Consider the following 23,198-nt stretch of genomic DNA (forward strand, 5'->3'; position numbering starts at 1 on the left):
CTGTGACCTCTATCAGATGGTGGCCCTGTTTGCCTCTTACTTTGCTGTTTAAGGGCTTTGTTTTTAAAAACCAACAACTATTGACCTTGACTGTTCAGTGTACTAAGAACACTGTGAATGATGTTTGGGAAAAACTAATCAAATGTAGATGTTCAAGCTTTCCCTCAGTTCAAAACTATTAAAAAAAAAAAGCTGATGTTTATGCCAGTACTTCCATTTGCCTGTGACAAGGTAAAGTTGCTACAATGAAATTGTAAACTTCACAGCATCAATCTTTTAATATTTATTCTCAGTACAAACTAACATTACCAAAAATGCAACACTCTTAGCAGCTTTCAGACAAAATACATGACCTGCATAACAACTACTATAAAGTAATTTTAATTTGAACTCACCAGGTATTGTAAACACACTTTGAACAAAGCACTGCACACCCCTTTTACTTTATATTTACAACAGAACCACACAGTTTTTAAAATTACTGGATTCAAATGGTACAATTTAAGCACAAATATTTCTCAAGCTTAAAACTATTTTAATTTGCTACCATTCAGGAGGGCTTGGGGGGTGAGGGTGTTGTTTAAGAAAAGGTACAAACTCCAGATTACCTGTCCAACTGTTGTGACATGTTCTACCTCTGCAGTACTGCAAGCACAAACATCACAGCAATAGTTCAGTTCTATCCTCTTGAAAGATCAAGCACACCATGAAACCACTACATTTTACAGTAATATTTAGTAAGATCCAAACTCAAGACCAAATATTGCCAGTATTCTTGACGACTATCACACAACCAGGCAGACATGAAGGGCAACCAGAACAACTCAGTGTAGCAGCCCCCCTGCCTGAACACCCCAGAAGTAGCCACCCACTGTTGGTGGGAGAATCCAGAGAAACAGGCCAGACCCAGAGCCCTCATTATGGGGTTAATGAAGTTCACCTTTACAATTTTGGGCAAGGACAAACAAGCTGGATTAAAAACACAACAGCACTGCCAAGGGGTCTGTCGATTTTGAAGGCCTTTTGTTGTTTTCTGTTTCATCAGAGCTGTTGACTTAGCTTGGTACTGAAGATATAAAAGAATCACACAATTGTATATTCTAAATTATAATCCAGGCTGTCATCTACAGCTAGAACAGATGAAATTCAGAAAGTCTTATATAAAAGCAAACTGAGAAGCCCACCTGAAACTTGTGTATACAAACCATGTCCTGACAGTAATCCACTGATGATTCAAACACAAAGAATGCTGAACTTAATCTTCTGTACTTTATAATTTCTTCTTAAACTGCAAATAGTTCACTGTCCTTATAACTGTAAGGACTTGACTATCATTCTTGGGGATTAATGGATTAGCTAAATCTTGAAGTTGTTTTCTTTTCTGAAAAACAATTAACCTTTTAAATATAAGAGTTGCTCGATATGCTCAACAACCAAACCACTTTTTAAAGTATTAAACATTCAAAAGCACAGTACTACTAATGCCACCAAGAGTAAGATCCTGAACAAGAAAGTTTCCTCACTATCACCATCAACACACCATGGTCTTGCATTTTAAAAAACTTAATGTACATTATCATCTTGCATGGTTAAATATTGCTATTTACACAAGTTGCAGAAGCTGCAAAATTAATTTTCCTTCAGAGTGGAAAGTTGAATGTAAAAACACATTCTTCAATTCCTTTTTAACTAATTTTTTATTACCAAAGTCAGCTCTCTGTCTGAACAGGTTTTGTGGGGTTTTTCAGAAGTCAGACTTTTGTAATGGTCCACAAGCCAAACATGGAACTGAGGAGCTGTGAGCAGGAGGCCTGCTGAGCTGCCAGCTGTGACAGCAGCAGCTGCTGTGAACCAGGATGACTGCAAGGGGTGTTTGCAGGGAGATTTTCCAGGGGCAGGGCCAGGGCCAGGTGACACCAAGGAATGATGGCTGCTGCAGCTGCCTGCAATTGCCAGGCCCTTCTCCTGTGTCCCCCTCTCTGCCAAGTGGCTGGACACAGACACCCTCAGCCTGGCAGCCTGGTGCACACACAGTTCCTTGTGCAAAGCCTGGCTCTGTGCAGAGAACTGAACTCACCAGTGGGTGCATATAACATGATTTGCTTTAGGGGAAAACGTGTAAATATATTATGTATTTTTTAATATAAAAAGCTCTTAATAAAAAGATTAAAACTCAAGAGTCTACATTATGAGTATATATTGTTAAGATAACTGAACAACACTGTTGTTGCTCAAGTTCATTAATGAATTGCACTACTCTGTGCTAAAACTCCTACATATTAGCAGCATTGTATCTCACCATTTCTAAACTGTCTTTCTAGCAGGCATACCATATGCAGCTTCCTTAGAGAGATGCTAATAAGGTACCTCCTGGTAAACATAGTTAAGTGCATTATATATACAACATCTTGCATCGGTTATTGTAACCAACTGAACACGAGATGCAAAACCAGTCAAATACTTCTATGAAGTATTAATTCTAATGACTTTTCACAGCCTGTTCATATACTAGAAGTTGCTTATGTCTGTACATTTCACCTCCTTCAGTTGGCTTTAACCTTGTATGAATATTCCAGCTTTTCCCAAAGTTAATTTTGTTCGACATTTTCCAACTCAGAACTATGACCCCAAATACATTTCTACACACACTGGTTGTTGGTTTTTTTTTTACTGTCTCATCCAACTTCACAAGTACGAATTTTTACAGAAAGATGAACAAAATTACAAGCTTTACAGAAAAGCAGAAGGAAATACTAGTGTCTATAAAACACTTAAAACATACGTATTTAGTTCCACCAGCATATCTAATAACCATTTGATATGGATGAGTGGTCTAAGGAGTTGGTCACCACTTACGGCCCTCTGGTGTTTCCACTGGAGCCCTTAGGATTCACGTGGTCCTTTGCACAGCAGCTACTCCACAGTGTAACAGCCTAGCACGTAGTTGCCAGCATCTGCTGTCATCAGGTGCAATGAAGATTTGGGATCAGCACAAGGAAGCGTTGAAGCACTTTCAGCATACAGAGAATCAGATTGTGAATTCCAGTGAACAAAGCAAGAAAGTCAACCTGAGGCGTGACGTTTCCCTAAGAGCAAGATCAGCTGCTCTGGGACTGTTGCAGTCCAAAAACTTCTTCAACCAGGCAAGGTAAAGGTCAAAACATCTTCCGTTTCTCCTGACCATCATAAACCATCCACTGATTATTGTGCCCTAAGATGTGTGTCAGCAAGTATCAAAGTTATGGTCACAGCTATTGCTATTTATGCTATCTACATATCATGTAACCCCAGCCATCTCCTCTGTAAAATTTAATAGCTCAATCTAGTGGTTAAGTAAGCCGTGTCTAAGTGCTGTTTTGCCAGCTAAGGTTCCTAACATTACTCTAACCAGTGGTGCAAAGGAGAGCCCCACGAATACAGAATGCTCCATTTGAATCTATACAGTAATGCACATAAATTTATCCTTCTCTCAGTCCAGCACTGTATATATTTACTGCTACACATTTAATTTTGCCTTCATTTTCAAACATCTTTGCATTTTGGTATCCTTTAAATATGTTCATATTTTTTGCTTTCTTTTGGCTGTTGTAATATTCAGATCTACCAAAGAAATCGATTTAAGTAGTATGAATGGGAGCAGTGCAATGAGCAATATGTATCTCTATAGTTTTCCTTCAGAAGAAAATACCCACTCTGTTTGAATTGTCCCTATTTAGAAAAGTTAAAACAGCAGTCCATTGGGAACAAAACCAACAAAATCTACACACTAGGTGTTCCTATACGTAATGATGAGGAACCAAAGCTTTGAAGGTCTCAGTGCTTCTTTATTCACAAAGGAATATTAGCTAGCTTCTGTCCAAGAATCTCAATGCGCCAAATCAGTTTGACTGACACTCAGAGCTCTTGAGTCTGTCAGACAATTATTTCGTTCCTGTGTGAAGGGGAAAAAGACAAACAAATTAAGCAGATTTCCAGACAGTTCAAGTAAATAAACAATATCACTGGTTTTAACAAACAGGAACAAACAAATACATGGAACTACAGAACTGTCCTTGCTCATGGTGGGTAGGGGGACACTTTTCCCTACTTCCTGAACTTTAAGTAGCAATACTGAAAAGATCTGATACATATATATATACACACACACCCTTTATAGCCCTGACCTCTGTCTTACCAGAAATGCAAGAGCCCATCGATGGGAATTACTTTGAGTGTCTCCAGGACAAAAGCTCACAAGAAGTGGGAACTAAAGAGCAATAAATTTCTTTTCTGAAGTCACATCAGTTCCATACAAAGGTTACAGTTTAGGGGCACCTAGGATATGGCATTTCAAAACCATGCCACTGTTGCTGCAAAGAATTATGCTTGACCCTGGATTAATTTTTTTGTCTGAAGTTTACCCTAAATGAAGCTTTGCATACATCTCACACCACAGTAAAATCTGCACTATATATAGAAAATATAGCTAAGACACCTTTATGCCACTCAAAAGTCAAATAAGAGCTATACAGTTTGGGCTTTTTGCTGCTTTAGGACAGTTTCGTTAGTAAAGAAGCAATTTTATCTTCCTAAAATTAGTTACAGTTACTGTGTTAGTAGAACACACAACAGTGTTTAGAAGGTGGAATGCTGCCAGCTTCTTTGACAAGGTAAGATCCAGTGCTTTATTAGATAAAAACAGGAACTGGGAAGCAGCAATCAGGCACGTCACAGACACTTCAGGTTTCATGTTAGCAGAAGCATAACATAGATCAGACAAGCTGCTAGAGACTGCTCCTGTTAAACCTCAGAAACAACTCTGGTTCCATGTACAAGAATCTGAAAACATAGAGAAACCAACATAACTGGGCCCTTTGCAGTAAAGGGGCTGAAGTAAAAAAACGCTTAAGTGGGCTTTAGGAGTTCTTGTATTTTTAAGCAGCATTTACAAGAACATAAGATTCCATAAGTTTCATATCCACTGTAATAGTTAAAGTCTGAAGCCAGGGACTGCTTGGCACCATAAAGCCAATGCTTTTTACTGGTTGGACTTAAGCACTTGCTTAAAATTAAGCACAATTTACAAAAGTGCTACAGAATGATGCCTTAAGCATACGCTTCAAACATCTTACTGAGGTAGGATCTTAATCACTGGATTTAATTAATTTAATTACTTTAATTTTTTTTTCATATTCTTTTTATCCCAAACCCTACTCATGATACTTATTTTTGTAAGAATATTGTAGGGCTTCTTACTTGAAAATGATCTTCAGTAGCCTTGCCACCCATGTTAAGAACATTCAGAGAACTGGCACGCTTCATGCTGCAACCAGGACAGTGAACATGCAAGGATAAACCAATCAGAATGGCTGAAAACAGCTCTAACAACACAAGTATAACAATGAGCAATGCACAGTTGAGGGATTTTGAACAATCCCCCAAAACTAATCTGAGGGACATCCTTTAAGGTAACTTAGAATATTTGGTTCTAAATTACATATTTTTAAAAAAATTTAAATTACAAGAGCTTAAACACTTCAGGCAATTGATTTAATTTCAACTCAAAATTTCAATTTTTAAAACGTTAGAAATTAATACACTGGCTTAGCATTGATTTTTAATTAACTAATTCTCAGTTTCAATTTTATGCAGCTTCTTTCAAAAGCATCAAAACATTCAGACAGTTTAGGAAAAAGATGTGGAACATCAATAAATTCCTCACCTAGACAGCATTTAACTTAGGAAAGCTACAACAAACATTAGTACTTTCTGCCTCATCTAGGTAACCTTTTAGAATAAATTTCAAAAAGCATTTCATTTTAAACATTTCAAAGTGAAGGGAAACATGATGGTTGCTGCTATTAAGTTTGGTTGTGCTTCTGACTGCAAGGCTCTGAACCATGGTAACAATGAGGATAGAATGTTGTATTGAAAGCATCAGACAAGGAAAAAAAATTAGTCACCTACATAGCAGCTGACAGTCAAAACAGCACTGAATTAAATGTAATACCTACTAGTGTTTGAGATGAGGATTAATAATTTACCTAAATTTCTCAAACATATGCAAAATGTAACAAAAATATTTTAGTGTATGTAATAAAATTCAAGATTAGCCTGAAGATTGTCCCTGCCCACGCAGGGGGGCTGGAACTAGATGATCTTTAAGGTCCCTTCCAACCCAAACCATTCTATGATGCTATGAAGCTTCCCATCATCAGTGTGTACAACAAGAATGCCTGATGCCCTTTACCCCAAAGTGTCTGGGTATCACTCTGTGTACTGTTTGATTTGATTTTTCACTAGCTCTTTGAACAGTTCAAAAATACTAAATGAGGGCTTTGAAGACATACTTGATGAACTATTAAGAAGACAAAGAGGTCTTAACCCTGCAGTGCTGCCTACATTGTTAGACAGCCAGCCAATGTAGTTTCCAGTGCCTTCCAAGAAGATGGAAAGGTTTATCCATACAGATCACATTAGATATTAACCAGTTTTTCCTAAGACTGCTAACAGTCAAAGTCAAGCATGAGTTTTAAATGCTCTCAGAAAGCAAAGGCTTAGCAGAATAAGGAGCCAAAACACTAACACAGGCAACAGCTGCCACACCACACAGGTCTACCCAGTTTTCCTAGCATTAAATCTGTACTTTTCAAAAACTGTAATGGACACAATTTGAAATATTTGCCCTTAGTGTTAGCAACAACAAAGCAAGGACTCATGCATGGTATACACCTATCATTTATTCAAGGAAACATGTACAACAGAGGTTATATATGGAAGTAAAAGTTAATCTGTAAAACACAAACAAAACATTACATAAAGCTCCCCGAAAGAGCATAAAGGTTTATGAAAAACACTCCAGGGAAATTTAAAAATCCACCAGTAAACATTTGGTTCTTGTTGAAGCATCAAATAAAAAAAAATTCACTCACATGAGATACTAGTTTGTTTGTGAGTTGATTTTTTCTTGTTTTTTAAATCAACGTATTTAAGACCTTTAGTCTGGCAAACACACTTTTAATTCCCTCCATGTTGGAAAGATGACTGCACATAGAGCATGCAGTTATTCGAGGGCAAAAGTAATGAAAATTGTGTTGTTTGGGTTTTTTTCCTTTAAATTATAAATCTTAACTGTTCTGTTGTACAGTCAACATTTTAAAAGGAAGAAAAATAAAACCTAACATTAATCAGCAAAATTAAATTATTACAGAATTTAATTCTGAAATTGTATAAAGACAGCATTATACCATGCTTCAAGTATTGTATGTTTCAAAGAACAGTTCTTAAGGGATTTGTTCTTTGTCAAAAAGGCTTTCTGCACTTTTTAAAAGAAATTATTTCCCTGTTGAGTTTTCCACTTTATTCTCTTCAACCTGCTGTATCAAGCAACAAAATGAGAACTAAGTCTTTCTTTCATGCTGTGATATTAGTGTATTTCTATTTGAATTTTTGTGCTTCAAAAATCACACCAGCACTGCCCATTACTATTTACAGACAGACAGTATAAGCAACAGGGGTAAATCAGTTTCAAAATAAAGTCTTCACAGAGACACAGGCAGGGAATGCAGAGGTGAACTGGTAAGGAAGGAGGCACCTAAGTCTTCTACCTCGAGTAGTGACTCCATAGCAAAAATTATTTATATGTATGCTGTGACAGTATTGCAATATCCACCTAGCAAGCACACTAAAAACCAAAGGTTTGCATAAGAAACACTACATGTCCCTTTTATTAAAATCAGAAGCAGAAAAAAAAAAGTAACTATTTACTGAAGTTTCTTCAGAAAATTAAGTAAAAATTACTTCTTGGAATATCAATATGTACAGCTATGCTTCATTACTAATAAAGGTGCTGTTCAATACCAGGAATCTTTAGCTGGTCTTAGTAACAAAGGCAAATATAAATTAGGGTTAAAATGTCTATCTTACAAGAACAGAAATTGTAGAATTTATTGGCTTACTTGACATATATATCTACATAAAAGCCTGCCAACATAATAGCTTATTGCAAGTTTTAAGAATAAATTATTCTTTGAGAACTACAGTGATGTCTGAAAAGAATATTTTCTCAGAAAAGGAATTTGTTTTCACATTTTTTTCACAATGACGTCTGTATTTGTGGAAATCTTATCTGGTTATACAGACCCTACAACATAATTGTATGTGGGCAGCCTACTTCTGTGTTGGTCAAGTAACACTACTTAAGTGCAGACAGTAAGAGACAGAGGAGTTCTTGCAGGACACTGCAAAGCAAAATGTCTTCAGTTATATATAAGGATAGTTTTCTATACCTATAGGCACAGAGTTACTTTCCCAGCAGAGAGAGTTAGCTGTATTTATGACAGAGAATAAATAATATTTTTGGCTTTTAAGAAACTGAAAACCTTTCCATGTCTCACAAAACTAAGGAGAAAATGCAAAATTAGCTATGAATATATACATCTATTTGTCTAAGAATATACCTGAACTATGGTGTGTGAGCTCTAGACAGAATTGAATAGAACAAAAAAATCAACATATGAAAATGCTAACACTGGAGAGAAAGAAGGAAATCCTTTTTGTTCTATTTTGGCTTGCATTTGCTTGTTTTCCATATACCATTTGCATTATTTCCTTCTAATTACAAGATTTTCACAGTTGATTCCAAATCTATCATCTCAGGGGCAGTTCCTACTGATGTTTCAATACATGCTAAGGGATTTTTGACCATGAATTTGATTCAGTGCCCTTAACATCAAATCTCAGGCAGCTTGAGACTGGAATTTTAATTAACAACTGGAAGGATCAGCTGAGGCTGAATTTGAAACAGATATGGGAGGAAGAGAATTTTACCTGTATTGCTGCTGTGCAGTGTTGTACAGCCACATAATAACAGTAAGGCAAAACTTCATTGGCACACTTAGAAAAACACATGGAGGCCCTGCCTCTAGACACTGCATCGGATATGACCATCACCAACATCTAATCTATAGCTCAGACATGCAGTTGCTCCACCAGAAGTTAATCCAACTTCTCCAGTTTAACTGTTTTAAAGCCTAAGTCCAAATTCCCACTGTCATACAGTTTCCTGTTAACCGAGTTCCAGTTTCCCACAGCAAGGGGAAAAATCCTTGCAAAACTGACTGAAACTATGTTGGAAGTAAAGGGGAGCACCTGTGAGTTCCACTATGAAAAAGAGTGGTACATTTAATTCAACTTCTCTGCAGCAGCCAATAAATGATACATATTTTTATGCATCTATTAAGTACTACATCTATCCATCAAAATCCACAGTCATAAGGTAAACAGGAAAGAGAAATCAGATTCACTAGAATTTTGATTTTTACCACTGACTTCACCGAGGCCAAAATGTTACAGATGCACAACTAGGTTCATATTTTTCAACAATTTCCCCTGCTCTCTAAAATCAGGATTTTCTGAAAATAGCAACTGAGAAGGCCTCAAGTCAGTAAAATTGTCTTTATACCTACAGCAATAAATAAAGCTGTATTAAGAATACATCAAGACATTAAGCAATATCAAGGATGCCAGCTGAGTTTACTGTTTTCAAGCTTTTGTTGTAAAAATTAGTAATGTTAATTATTCTTCACTACTGTTTGAAAAGGAGAATTTTGAAGGTAACTAACATTTACCAATAATTCTATGAGGCTAAAGCAGTAAAAAGGGGAAAAAGCACTGTTAAAATTAACTTTTGAAAGTAAATATAATTCCTCAGGTGTTACAGAATTTTCATTATACGTTTAAGAAACTTTTTTTTCTTTAAGATACAGATCTACATGATACAAAGTTAGCAAAGCAGAGAAGAAAACACTGCCCTAGGTGCTGCACTAGGCTACAGTGGGGGCTAAGAATGAGGGCACACCAGCACAGCTAAGGATAGATAATTACCCTGGATTCTTTGGTTCACTGTCTCGTGAACTTCCTCCCTTCAGCTTTCTAACCAGCTTCTCACTGCTGCGTCTAATGGAAGCACGGAGTTTGCTAAAGGAACCACTGCGTTTTAAAGATCCAGTGCCATCCTGAAAGAAATTGAACAAATGTGAAAGGGCAAGAGGTTGTCACCCCCCCCCCCCAAACCTAGCTCAAAAACATTTCATTGAAAAAAATTGCTTAAATTGCTATTAATACATACTTGGTACAATTACCTAAACACAGACTATTATATACCTATAACTCTACCAAAACAAATGGGTTCCTTCCAAACTGTAGCAAAGTTTTCCAAAATATGAAGACATGCTCAAGCCATGATTGATAATAATTAATAAAACCCCACTACAGTAGTCAAACAATTCACCATCACCATGTTACCATTCCATATGAGCGCACTGTGGTTAATGGAGTACAGGGCCCAAGCAAAAGCATTCTGTCAGAGTCCAAGAAAAAAAAGACACCTATTTTTCCTAAACATCGACATGATTTGCAAAAATCCTGAAGTCCTTAAGCAAAAATATTTCTGATCAGAAACATGTATGAATTCCTATGCTTCATTTTCATAACAGAAAATGTAAAACATGACAGATTTTTCACACACTGTGTTCATGTTTTACACTGCTGTGCTGATCCAAAGAAAAATCTGACTACAATTTATTTTTAAACATTTTACTACAGAAAAAACAACAACCAAACCCAACATTTTAGTAAGATTAGAACTGACCACCTCCTACTGCATAGAAATCCTGTGTGATTATGAAAGAAGAACTGTAGAAGAAGAAAGTAAAGTACTACTAAGCAGACAGACACCTGAGTTGGAGTGAGTTTATTAGAAGTTAGAAAGACGAATACACAAATCACTGAACACCAAGATTAGTAGAGAAAAGCATAACTGCCAAAATCTCACACAAAGACTAAACAGCAATGCTACTTTAGAATAATCATAAGCGAAGACATCCAGAGTTCCATATTGATGTTAACCACGTAATAGGTCTCTAAATACATTTTAAAGCACTTGGAGAACATGCCTTACTGTTACGGGTTTTGTTGGTTTTCTCCTGTATAGATCACCATCATGCCATTTCAATAATACCTTGTGTGATACTTTTAACTACCTTTTTTCCATAGTGAACAGCTACTTATAAAGTTCATTGATAAGTTGGTTTTTTTTTTTAATTAATGTATTACACAGCAAATGGTTGTAATAACATTTTGTATGACTAGATACATATCTGGCAAAGCTACACATGTACATTAATAGAAAAACCAAAAAAAAGACACCAGCACTGAAGGAATGGCCAGTTTACAGGGAAGTGTAGCTCTGACAAGAATCTTAAGGGGTTTGCTAAAACACAGCAGTCAGTACTGAAGAGAGAAGTTAAAGCTTGAAGATGGTGCACGCCCGTCATGCAGGAGACAGTTTAAGAATCACAAAAGGCATCTAGGCCTGTCAGAAATGGAGAGAGAAAAACTGAATGAAACTGTTGGGAAAACTTCAACAGTTTTCAATTTTGAACAGCTGTGTTTACAGTATTTCTAGGTCACATTGAAAATATTATTTTCTGAAGTAAGTATTTGGACTGCCCTTAAGTATAAAGTGCAGGCCCTTGCACTTACCAGTACATCCTTACACAGTTTCACCTATATTTATCACTAACATGAAACTTATAAAAAAGCATGAATGATGATGCTGTGCATTAAGTTAGCATTTGCATAAAATACAAAACGCCTTTAAGAAGGGATAGGTTTAGCACTACATTTTGTAAACAAACAAAAGATTTTTTTTTTTGGCTGACATTAATGCAAAAGTAAAAATAAAGACTGGAAAAACAAAACAAAACAAAAAGAACAAAGGAACAGAGCATGGTGCATTCATTTCAGCTTTAACTTCTGCCAGGGATTTTCCTCAAAACAAAACTGCAAGAAGAAAGAGGCCGTTCCCTAGCCCTCCAGACAAAATTCTGTTCATTCCTTTAAGGAACCAGAAACCAATTGACCTGTCTCGATTCAGTTTGAGTATTTTTTAGAGAATGGGTCTGTGTATATATCTATAATCTAAGTGGAAACTTCTCTCCTTTCCCTAATCAGTGAGACAGCTGAAAAAATCCATCTTAAAATAAGCTGTGGATCATTTTAGACACTTTCTACCTCTGTGTAAATGCAGAAACCATTACTGATAGTTTTAGAATCACTGTTTTGAGAGCCTTTACATACAGGAGCTCGAATAATTAAAATTATTCTTAGAAATGGAAAAATCCCTTGCTCTAAGTGATTATAAGATCAAATACTAACCAACTATTTACATTTGCTAAGTAGCACATTAGGAATGAGCAGACAGGCTTCTGGGTACTTCAGCTCTGAAATAAAAACATCAGACCCCCAAGTTAAACACTGACTGCATGACTGACAAAACATCATTAACAGATAAGTTCAGGATTAAAAAAAAATCCTAAATCCAGCATAAGCAAGAAAAAAAAATACCACAGGAGATACCCTTTCTGTGGCAAAGCTTAAATGCCAATTTTCATGTCCCTCAGAATGAAAATCACCTTATTACAGTTGCTTATAGCTCTCCATCACATCATCTCCTGTACTCTGTACTTGACTCCTACAACATCCTTCTGATTCTCTGACACTTCCCACTAAACAAGAGCAACTCTTATCAGCAAGTCTACAGGAGTGAAATTTACTGCTTTCACTTCACACCTCAAAACTAATTTATGTGCCCCAAAGCTTATCTTTTTGAAGCATATGGGTTAGAGTAAGAAATTATACTCCTCACACTAAGAACATTATCTTAAATGAGGCAATATCACATCATGAAGATTTTCCTCTGTCCTGCAAGTAGCTGCAACCTCAATTTATAAAATGCCAATTACAGATACCCACTGTCATTTTTAATATGCAAATATAATAAGGAACAGACATTTTGGGATTTCTACTTTGAATTTTTAAGACTGAGTATTTATTTTCATTTTCAAGTACCTTGTGTTAATTTTAAGGAATGGGCGTTATAAGAAAAGTGCACTATACAACCTCACTTAATGTATCTGCTTTAATCATTAATGGCAGATTTAGTTTTATAAATATTTCAATTCTTTTTGTAAGCGTATAAGACATTACACCAAATCATATAATGCTTAACATGGATTATGCTACATATGGAAGTCAACTACAATAACTTTTTCAACAACGTTTTTTTTTACATTAATTGTTTTACACACTCCACCTTTTCTCTCTGACAGCCAAGACTGTAAATCAGCTTGACCACTTCAGAAGGAAATAAACAGAGGAAGCAGACCTCTCTTCAGGCTCTGCACACAGGAGCAAAAAATTCTGCTGTGCTCTATGAATCAGAATACTTTGTCTGGAGGGAACACAAGAGGGTAAAAAAACCTACATGATATAAAGTAGGGGGAAGAACAGCACTGAGACAGAAACACTACAAGAGTAGAGGGAGAGAGAGTTGCCCACTTCAGGTAAAACATGTAATGCAAATACCTTCCCCTAAGAGGGGAAAAAAGAAATAACCAAGACAAGAATAACACAATGCCACTTCAGCACACTGAAAATGCAAAGTTTGTTTGTCCTAAGGTAAAAATTTAGGTTTTCAGATCAACCGATCTGATCACCAAGTTTGATGCAAATATTGACCTAGAAATACTGTCTATCACTTTTCCACAGAAGGCCCTTTCAATACAAAACCTGCATGCTTGTTCAATTAATGTCAATAACAGAAAAAAGTTTAATTCATTTAGAACATATAGTCATGCAAAGTACAGTGAAATTAAGGGAGGAGTACAGTACACAGTTCTAATGCTGAATGGGCAAAATGAGAATTAAAAAAAAAGAGTTATCCAACCTTACTTTGGCTTTATTAATGATGCAGTATTATTCACAATAGATGCTGATTGACTGTCTTGGCACTGAGAACACCAATGCCAAGAGAACAGTAACGAAACAAAAGCAAAGATGGAAAGAACATTCTCCTTTAAGACTAAAGCAGTGTGTGTTTTATAAAGGTGTCTAAAAAAAAAAAAAAAAGATTGCTATTGTAAGAGAAATAGAACTTCAGAACACAAGAACACTAGAACACTCAATACTGCAAAGTAGGCTACTTCCCCTCCCATACAGCAAAAGCAGGCAACACCACTTTTATAATATAACAGAAAATTTTCAGCATAACTGCAGCTGGGTGTTAGTTAACAGTACAATATATATCCCATTGCTGGCAATGGGATAAAGCATGGGAAAGATGGTGATAAAAGCAAACAGCTACATAAGCCAGATGAAAAACTGAAAGCTTGCACTGTCTTTCAAATTAAAGGAGAACAGTGGTTAGAAAAATGCATATTTAATCATATTATATACATGTTTTCACTTTAGGACAATCAGTGTTATACAGTGAAGCCAATATATGGGAAACAAAATGGAATTTTGTCAAATTCTCCAGTCAAAAAGTGATATTAATATAGTTCACTTAAGAAATGTGAAGTTACTATCACATTGCTATGTGATGGCACTGCCTCCTAAAGTGGATTGTATAGCACCTTGAAAAGTTATGTTCTCTCCTCTGGAAGGAGGAGACTGGAATTATTTTAGTATTAAATGGATCACTTAAATTTACTCTCAACACTTAATACATCTCCACAGCAACTGTTCTTTGTGATTCAAACAGATGCAGTATTTTTCAGGAAACATTTAAAATACTTGCAAATATGGCATCAAAAGGACAAAAGCAAAAATAAGTTAATTGCAAGAATATTTCTACCGGTAAAAAGAAACCACTGACAAGCAATTGTACACCAGACCATAACCAGGACACTCAATCAGCATTAAACAGAGTTAAATACAACTGTGTGGGATCCTTGAAGAAATTTCACCATCAGGACAACAAGAGAAAAGAAGTTTTGAAATTTAAAAAAAAAAAATACAAATTTCTTTACATTAAGTCATGATAAACATAATGTTATTTTTAATTTCTTAATTGGTTCTGCAAAATGAAAAAATATAAAAGACATCAACTAAGAAGCTACTGAAAACACTGGTGGTGACTGGGCAACCATATGTGTTACAGTGATAATTTATCTAGGCTACTTTCTTAAACTGTGTACTGTACTTACCCCATTCCATTCTACGCTCATACTCACTTCCTCGCCTCCGTCAGGGCCACTCTCGTACTTTACCACATCAACATTGAGGCTTTCTCGGCTTCGCCTTTTTTCTATGCTCTCAGGGTCATTCAGCACTTCAGCAACTCTCTGTTTATGAACATTGTCAAGACCCTGAGAATGAGATAAAATGCAAAAAGGTTTTACTTTCATGGCAAGATGTATTAATATACAACTTACACACAACAACTGTATCAAGAAAAAAGTCAAACAACGCCGTAACTCCAACGCTCCAGTTCTGCTTTCAAAGAGCAGCTGAGTTACCCTTTATAAACTGCAGGAATCAACACAGCATAAAGAGGACAGACAGATTGGTAGTTTAAGAATTTAATGATTTGTCATTCTTTTTCTTCCTTCCCTACCATTTGTCAAAGCCTCACTGTGAGTGACATCTGGCCACCAGCTAAATATTTAAGCAATGATCATGAACAGTCAATACAACTCTCACAGTTTTCCACCTATGGCATGATGGAGTATTCAGTATTCACCTTCTTTGGAAAGAATATTGCAGGTGTCTGAATGTGTAATACCTGTGATACAGGTTGTGCTATTTAACAATACTGATCTGTTACACTTGGCACAGTAGTAGCATTTATTCTATAGAAAGAAATCTAATAGAAAATAAGCTTTTAAGAGAACAGACTAAATATATGGTCAATAAAATGTCTGTGCTGAAGAATGCCCACCAATTACCAAATAAGCCCTTAAGTATCTTGAAAGTGCTAAATATTTTCTATGAAAACCCTGCACTAAAAATAAAGGCAAAATCTTTAATAAAGAAACTTGAAAGTAACAATGTGCAAATCATACTTATTTCCAGTTTTTCTTTTCTTCATAATAAATCTACTCCACATCACAAAATGTATTTGCTGACAGGAAGAGATTCCAGATCAGTGCTTTACATATTAGAAAATATCCTGCATCTTTCACTGCACAGCATTAGCAGCAAATCCATCAGGGAAATCCATAGACATATCCATAAAGTTTACCACTATACAGAAAGTGAAAACCATGCCAGAATTCTACTTAAAACTGCAGGAATAAAGATGTAAGTTGGTTTAGTGACATTAAGAAATCAGGTTCTTGGTTCCCACACACCTGCTTTCTACTAACTGAAGAGCACAACAGCCCTCCCTAATGGAATTCTGCACACAAGGAAGAGTGAAAACAACACACAATGACCATATACTTTCCCTTCCATGTGGCTGTATGATGCAGAGAAGTGGCTGGAGTTCTAAGGCAGTAGAGAAGCATAGGCTCAAAATGGCTTTTGCACCAATCCCTTTAGCAGCACAGAACACAAAAAAGCATTAAACAATTTAAAGTCACCACTGAGAAGCCAAGGTAGCACAAAATACACTCTGATCTCTCTTCAAAAGCTATCATCTCTCACTTAACTCACATGATAAAAAAAAAAGCAGAAAAAATAGTGAAGGGACAGAGAGCTGCACTTCCCCAGTTTGTTCAGTTCTGTCATGAAAGACAAAGGACAAAGAACTCCACTGGTCTTCAAATACCAAGTATTCACATCCCAGCAGCCAATGCAAACAAAATGTGTGAAGGAGAACAGAGCTGTGGAAAACTGATGCTTTTCCACCGTTGGGAACAAAATCCTTTTTTGCTTTTAGCTCAAAAGTGAAACTGAGTTAACCCTGTCTGTCCTTTACTTTAATGACCTAGAACAGAAAGGTAGCATTAAATGCTCCTAGCAAGGCAGCATTTTTTCCTACATCTCCAAATCTAGTGCTGTATATAATGTGATATTATGAATAAAGACATTGCAACAATGAAAATATGAAGCATACTTAATACAAATAAAGTAGGAGAATCAAGCCTCCAGCAGCCTTTATGGAAAACTGAGAAAAGGAAGTTTTTCCAGTGGCACCAACAAGCCACAAGTGGCCTGATTAAACAGTTATCTAAAACAGACTTCTCCAATACCATTCTTAATTAATAAATAATCAATTCTAAGCTTCCCAGTAAAAATTCAGACTTCAGAAGTTGGTGCTCTGCATTATTTTCATAATATAGAAAAGGAAACAAACATAACTACAAGCTAAGTCTTCTTCCAGTGTTCTTTTTACTATTATATTTGTCTATTTATCCTGGTTGTATCTGTTGACACTAAAAAATTGCATCAAATTATCCAACAGGGAAAGGAAAAATCAAAAGCCAATAAAACTCCAACAAAACCAAACTCTCACTTTCTGAGACTGAGAAAGGGTTAATTGAACTGCAGACTTGAGCCAGGACAAAACTTCTCCATGTTAAAAGAAAAACAGTCCCTCCCTGAAACTGTAATATCCATCCCAGAAGTAACCGAAATAGCAACTGATAAATTTAGAGTGATCTCCTGAAGGTCTGCACCAGTCAGTCAGCTGCAAGCAGAAACAACACATTTTTAAGTTTGACATCTCCTTATTACAAGCAGAAAAGTATTACGAGCCAAAGAGATGATCAACAGAAGTTCTCCATTTTGCCCTAGCTACAGCTTTTCCCCCAGGATGCACAACTGAGTCCTCCTATTAAAACACAGTGTTTTCTGCTATTCTATTTTTCACGATTTCAACCCAATTTGAATCGTGTCTCTGATACATGGTGCTACTGCCTGAGCAATGAGCCAGTCTGCATAAGTAAAGATGGCATCAGTTTATCACCAGTTCACACTCAAAACTAGAGGGTGACACCAGGCACTAGACAGTGAATAGCTAAAAGATTCTGCATAACCAATAGATACTGAAGTTCAAAATCTGCACAACCACAGTGCAGAAATATCAAGGTGAACTTTCATACTTGCCTGTTTACGAGATCTCATTGCTGCCTCTTCTAATGTTTCAGCAGCTTCAAATTTGCCCTGTCGTCTGTAGAGTGCCCCAAGGTTCTTTAAGGTAGTTGTTACTGTTGGGCTATTTAAAGACAAAAAGAGAAGTATGTATATGTATATATTTATATATATATATACACACACACACACAGATACACACACACACTCAACCTCTCAATTTAAAACTAGCAAAAACTTACATTAATATAGTACTTACATTTTTTGTAATAATACAGTAAATATCTTTTTAAATATACTATAGTACACTTCATGTACAAGGGAAAACCTGTTAACACCCTTCAAAGTGCATTAACAATTCATACTACAATTAGTCAACAGCCCTGAAACTGGAACTAGCCTCTAGACTTGAAAAAACTGGCATGCTACATCCTTGCATTTTTCAGGTGCATCTCAAGGTGAAAATACAACTCTGAGTGCATCCAACTGAGTAAATGTGAAGCTTCCAGAAAATTTCTGCTCATACATACAGTTATCATTACTGTAGCACGTTACAAAACAAATGAACAGCTCCTTTTTACTTAAAACCTATTTGAAGTTTCTATGTATTCAAAGTACACTTGAACAATAAAGAAGAAAAACAACCAAAACCCACACATTCCACTAACAAGTCTCACTCTCCAACGAGCATTTTTGTTTCAACAACACAATGAGAATTAGCTCAGTGACAGTATTGTTGTGTGAAGTTTTGCTCCAGTGACAGCAGAGAAAAGATTTCCTCATGCATTAGAATGAACTACTATGTGAACAACAAACCCACAAAATGCATTGCATCCAGAGCTCAGGATTGAGCAAAAAGCTGATTTTAACAGTACAGATGTTCTGCTGATTGTCAAAGGCAAGAATTCAAATGCTTCTGGTCCTGTCTAGAGGTCCCTCTGGGGCAGGAAGAGCATGTGTGCCAATCAAAGGTATAAAAAGAAAGAAAGGTGACCTATACTTCCACGTGAAGGACTGCCAAGAAGACAACTGGTGAATTTTTATGTCACTTACTATATCTAGTCAGACCAGATTAAAAGCCTCAGAACTTGAAAAACGCTACTGTGGTCCTGAAACCTGGCTCAGGTCTTGAGGCCTGAACTTCTAACACTACAGTTTTTATAGTCCTAAGCAAGCAGATGGTTTGATTCCATTTCTAACCATGGTTTAATTTGACATTTCTGGTTACTGGGTATTGCCATGTTGTTTGTCCTGTAAAGAAATTACCCACCTGTCAACTTTGCAAGCTTTGTACCAGCCACCATATTCTCCAAAGGATGTGCCATCTTTTTGCTTTCCCTAAAACAGAATATTGAAACAGTTACTGATTTGTAACTTAAGTGAAAGCTCAAAAAAAAAAATTTATGACAATGGCCTTACTTTGCATTCTTCCCTCTCCTCCGCATGCATCCAAATAGGCTTATTTTCATCTGATGGAACAGAAGAAAATACATTATATAAGTACAAAACTACAAATTACTAATTGCTTGATTTTCTAAAATGAATTTTTGAACCAGGGAATTATACTATTACCAGCCCAGAAAAGCTTACTGTCCACAATAAAGGCAGAAGAAAATTAAACATCTTTTCCAGTTTTTCAGTTCTGTCTTCCTTTCTTATCTGAACTTAAATACTTACTTTTGAGAACCTCTGAAGTCAGTACATGCTGCCATTGATTTGTCATATGCCTAGCTCTGTGCTAGAAAAGATGTTTTTTGTGCTTTATCGTAATGACATCTACTTAGTGGTACATATGCTACTGTCACAGAATGCAATGAAAATTCTTCACAGCGATTTATAGCTGATAAACTACACATGACTTCAATGTACAAGATAATTCATAATTTAAGGCTATCTTCCCCATTCTTTAAATGTATTACAGGAAGGTTCACATTAACAATCTATTTATATCATTAAGAACCCTGTGGTGACTTTTTCCTGTGACTGAGAAGTGACATTCGTTTTTCTTCCTTTATGAAAATACCAAAATTTTTTTGGTTGGGCATAAGATAATTTAAACTCTTAAGTACAGTCCATAAAACCTACACTTGCCAAGTCTACCTAATCTATTAAAAACTTTTGAATTAAATGTTACTGCTGTATCTAAATGCTTGCTTATGATGAATATACTTACAACACATCTAACTATCTAACTTTTGTTAGATAGTTAACTTTTTGTCTAATCTAACTTTTTAAATCTACTTCAAGCAGACAACAATTTTAATCAGGATAAAATTAGCTTCCTACAGATTTTACTTCATAATAGCTAGAAACATGAAATATACATTCAAATCTAGGGAGTCTGTTTCTTACCATCTACAGAGCCAAATTCCCGTTCATGAGCACGAGTCAGAATCTCTTTGTATAAAGTTTCTGCTTGCTTAAATTTGCCCTGTTTTAGATAGCAGGATGCCTAAAAAGAAAACATCACCCAGAAGATATATAAGAACACTATTTTTTTGCTTGATAAATACAATACATGCTGAATAAAGGTGCCTTTAGTTCACCAGAAAATTTTACTTTTACTTAGATTTACTTTATAAAAAGACTTACCAGGTTATTCTTTGTTTTTGCAACATTTGGATCATCTGGTCCCAACTTAGTTTGGTAAATCTCCAGTGCCCTCTGATAGTAGTATTCAACCTCCTCATATTTCCCCTGGTTCTGGCACAGTAAAGCCAAATTATTCAACTGTTTGGCAACATCAGGGTGATCTTTTCCCAGAACCTGAAAATGAAGTACCTTGTATTAAAATACTCTCCAACCACCATATCAGGATTTAGAAATGCATCACTTAGAAAAAGCTCATTAGTTTTTATTACTCATCAATTCAACAGGAGGATGACAAAAGCAATTTTGCATTTGAAAGATATAAAAATTACTCCGTTCTAATACAAACTGAAAATTCTGCAGAACAATTCATAACAGGAATACAGTATTATAACAACATTATATGCAGGATACTATTCAAAGAAAACTGAAGATGCAGGCATTCAGTCTCATGGACTAGAATACATATCCACATAAGCACAGAAAAATCCAAGGGGAATGAAAAAGGTAAAGAGGGTTAACTATGAAATACAGAATTTAGAATATACCCAGACTACTCCAGCTTCTGGAATTTACTACTGTTTTGAATTTCAGACACTGCTAACTACTAGGGTATTGTTAACTCTGTGGCTTATCTGACAGATCTGACTGAACTGAAACATAAAAGCTGTTAACTTTGCTCTTTCTGATAAAAAAAAAAATCCACTCAAAAAGGGCTGCATTCTTTTTCTCATACCTTTTCTCTGATTTCCAGAGCTCGCTTACACAATGGTTCAGCTTCTTTGTACTTTCCCCGTTTACCATAAAGTACTGCAAGATTGTTTAGAGTTGCTGCCACCTGTCAAAAGTAAACAAACATTAATTACACTGGAATTCGCTGATACAAATATCTGACAAAAGCACATATCTGCAATGCATTGATGTTTTCAAATTTTCCATGCACAGGATAGACCTCTTGAAATTGTTTCTTCATTTGCAAATTATGATGGAATGCATACACACACAAATGAGGAAAGGAAAATAAATGATTAAATACTTTTGCTTGGAGAAGTAGGGGGAAAAAAAAGTAGAAATCCACTTCATTTAGTGCATAAATTTTCTTCCTGTCTTCTTCTTTATCAAAGTTACTTCTCATATCTATACTGAGAGCTGCCCTGCTTCACGTAAACTACATGAAGCAAGAAATAGTATTAATTTTACACACTGAGCACAAAAGCTTGATTTATGTTTCATTTAAAAGCAATAGTAAAACAAATTAAAGTACACCTTCAATCTGAGTTTAATAAAGTGATCTAAGTAAGCAAATTAAAATCTTTCTTCCCAAATTAATTTCCCATAGAAAATCCATGCAATCTGAAATCAAGTATGTGCAAGTCATTTGTGGTGAAACAGCACTGAACATAATGCTCAAAGGTAAGTATTTAAGAGAAAACAAGGTATGTTGTATTGTGGCCTCCTACCTGCACTGCTTAGAGATAAGCCAGGTCTTAAAAAATTCCCTGTTGAGTTTAATATTACAATGAGTTGAAAAAAATTCAGTGAAAAACACAACTAAAAATATGATATCATATGTATACAAACCGCTGGATGATCTTTGCCCAAAGTCTTTTCACGGATAGCCAAGGCATCATTCAGGAGATTTGCTGCATCTTTGTACTTGTTCTGGTCCCTAAATTTAAAGAGTCATAATTAATAGCGAGGATTCAGAAAAGAAAGTAAAAAATTAAGCTCACTGCCATACTGGCCTGAAGATGCTAGTACAAAAGAAGAGTAATTGACAATACATGCAGAAATCAGGAAGTAAAAATTTAGAGCCTGTCGCTTTAGTTTGCTGGTTGAGGACCAGCATGTACTACGTGTATGCTGCTGTCCCATTTATATCTGTAGATTATCTGTAAGTAGGTAATCAAGATATGCCCCCTCACTAGACAAAAAAATAAGTATCCACGGCACTCCCAAAACAAAGACACAGACAAAAATGTAGCAATCTCTTTGACTTTTGAGTACAGAATACGCATATCTAATATTTATATATCCTGTAATATATAAGTATTACAGAACCCTCTGGAGGGTTTTAATAAAAAACAAGGAATGGGAAATAATACAAGTCAAAAGATACTGGTCTGAACATTAACAGATTGTAGCCAAATATTAACCATTTATTTAACTGATATTTATCTGTATACATTTGTATACATACACACAGATATCTACAAACCTGTACACCAAAGCCAGTATGTTCAACATAGTAGCAACATCAGGATGATCATGACCCGAAGTCTTCTCCAGATCTTCAAGAGCTTGTTTACAAAGAGGTACAGCAACCTCATATCTACCTTGGGAAGCATACTGAATAACAAGATTATGAAGGGTCCTTAATCTTGCTGGAATTTCATAGCCACCTTGCTGGGCAGCAGCTGCTGCACTGCTATGCTGCTGTTGAACTGAAAGAAATCCACAAGTTTGAAAATTTTAAAAGATGACTGCAACTGAAACATCTAATATTATTGCTTAATGACAAAATGAGACTTACTGAATTTTACTTCCTCAATACAGATTATTAGTAGTATTAGAACATACTTTGCAGTGGTCATGCTGTTTTGAACAGCAACAGTGAAAATATGACAATTTTATTCTTCCCATTCCACCCAGTACATTATAAGCATTATTTATACTTCTGTTAGATCAAAGGTCCAAACTCAATAAACCAATGAAGAAAGTAGGAAACTATTTCAGCTCAGCTAATCATT

At 35.8% G+C, this 23,198-nt stretch overlaps 1 protein-coding gene across 6 annotated transcripts in view; it reads right to left on the reverse strand.

Moving 5' to 3' along the window:
* Positions 1–268: 268 nt before the first annotated feature.
* The window catches only part of KLC1 (kinesin light chain 1), a 45,581-nt gene continuing 22,651 nt past the window's right edge, over positions 269–23,198 (reverse strand). The window contains exons 5-16 of one of the 6 annotated variants that reach the window (XM_071745455.1): positions 22,667–22,892; positions 22,030–22,117; positions 21,185–21,286; positions 20,452–20,625; positions 20,212–20,311; positions 19,279–19,328; positions 19,130–19,197; positions 17,875–17,983; positions 15,057–15,191; positions 9,865–9,995; positions 5,236–5,302; positions 3,804–3,931 (exon numbers count right to left, since the gene is read on the reverse strand). In XM_071745455.1, coding sequence (XP_071601556.1) covers positions 3,866–3,931; positions 5,236–5,302; positions 9,865–9,995; positions 15,057–15,191; positions 17,875–17,983; positions 19,130–19,197; positions 19,279–19,328; positions 20,212–20,311; positions 20,452–20,625; positions 21,185–21,286; positions 22,030–22,117; positions 22,667–22,892 — 1,316 coding nt within the window. In that variant the 3' untranslated portion in view covers positions 3,804–3,865. Of the gene's footprint in view, positions 3,932–5,235; positions 5,303–9,864; positions 9,996–10,717; positions 11,354–15,029; positions 15,192–17,874; positions 17,984–19,129; positions 19,198–19,278; positions 19,329–20,211; positions 20,312–20,451; positions 20,626–21,184; positions 21,287–22,029; positions 22,118–22,666; positions 22,893–23,198 lie in introns of those variants that run through there. The other 5 variants (XM_071745454.1, XM_071745457.1, XM_071745456.1 and 2 more) reach the window with 5 other exon arrangements.

This window comes from Heliangelus exortis, chromosome 5 (assembly GCF_036169615.1).
Source record: "Heliangelus exortis chromosome 5, bHelExo1.hap1, whole genome shotgun sequence".
NCBI classification, from domain to species: Eukaryota; Metazoa; Chordata; class Aves; order Apodiformes; family Trochilidae; genus Heliangelus; species Heliangelus exortis.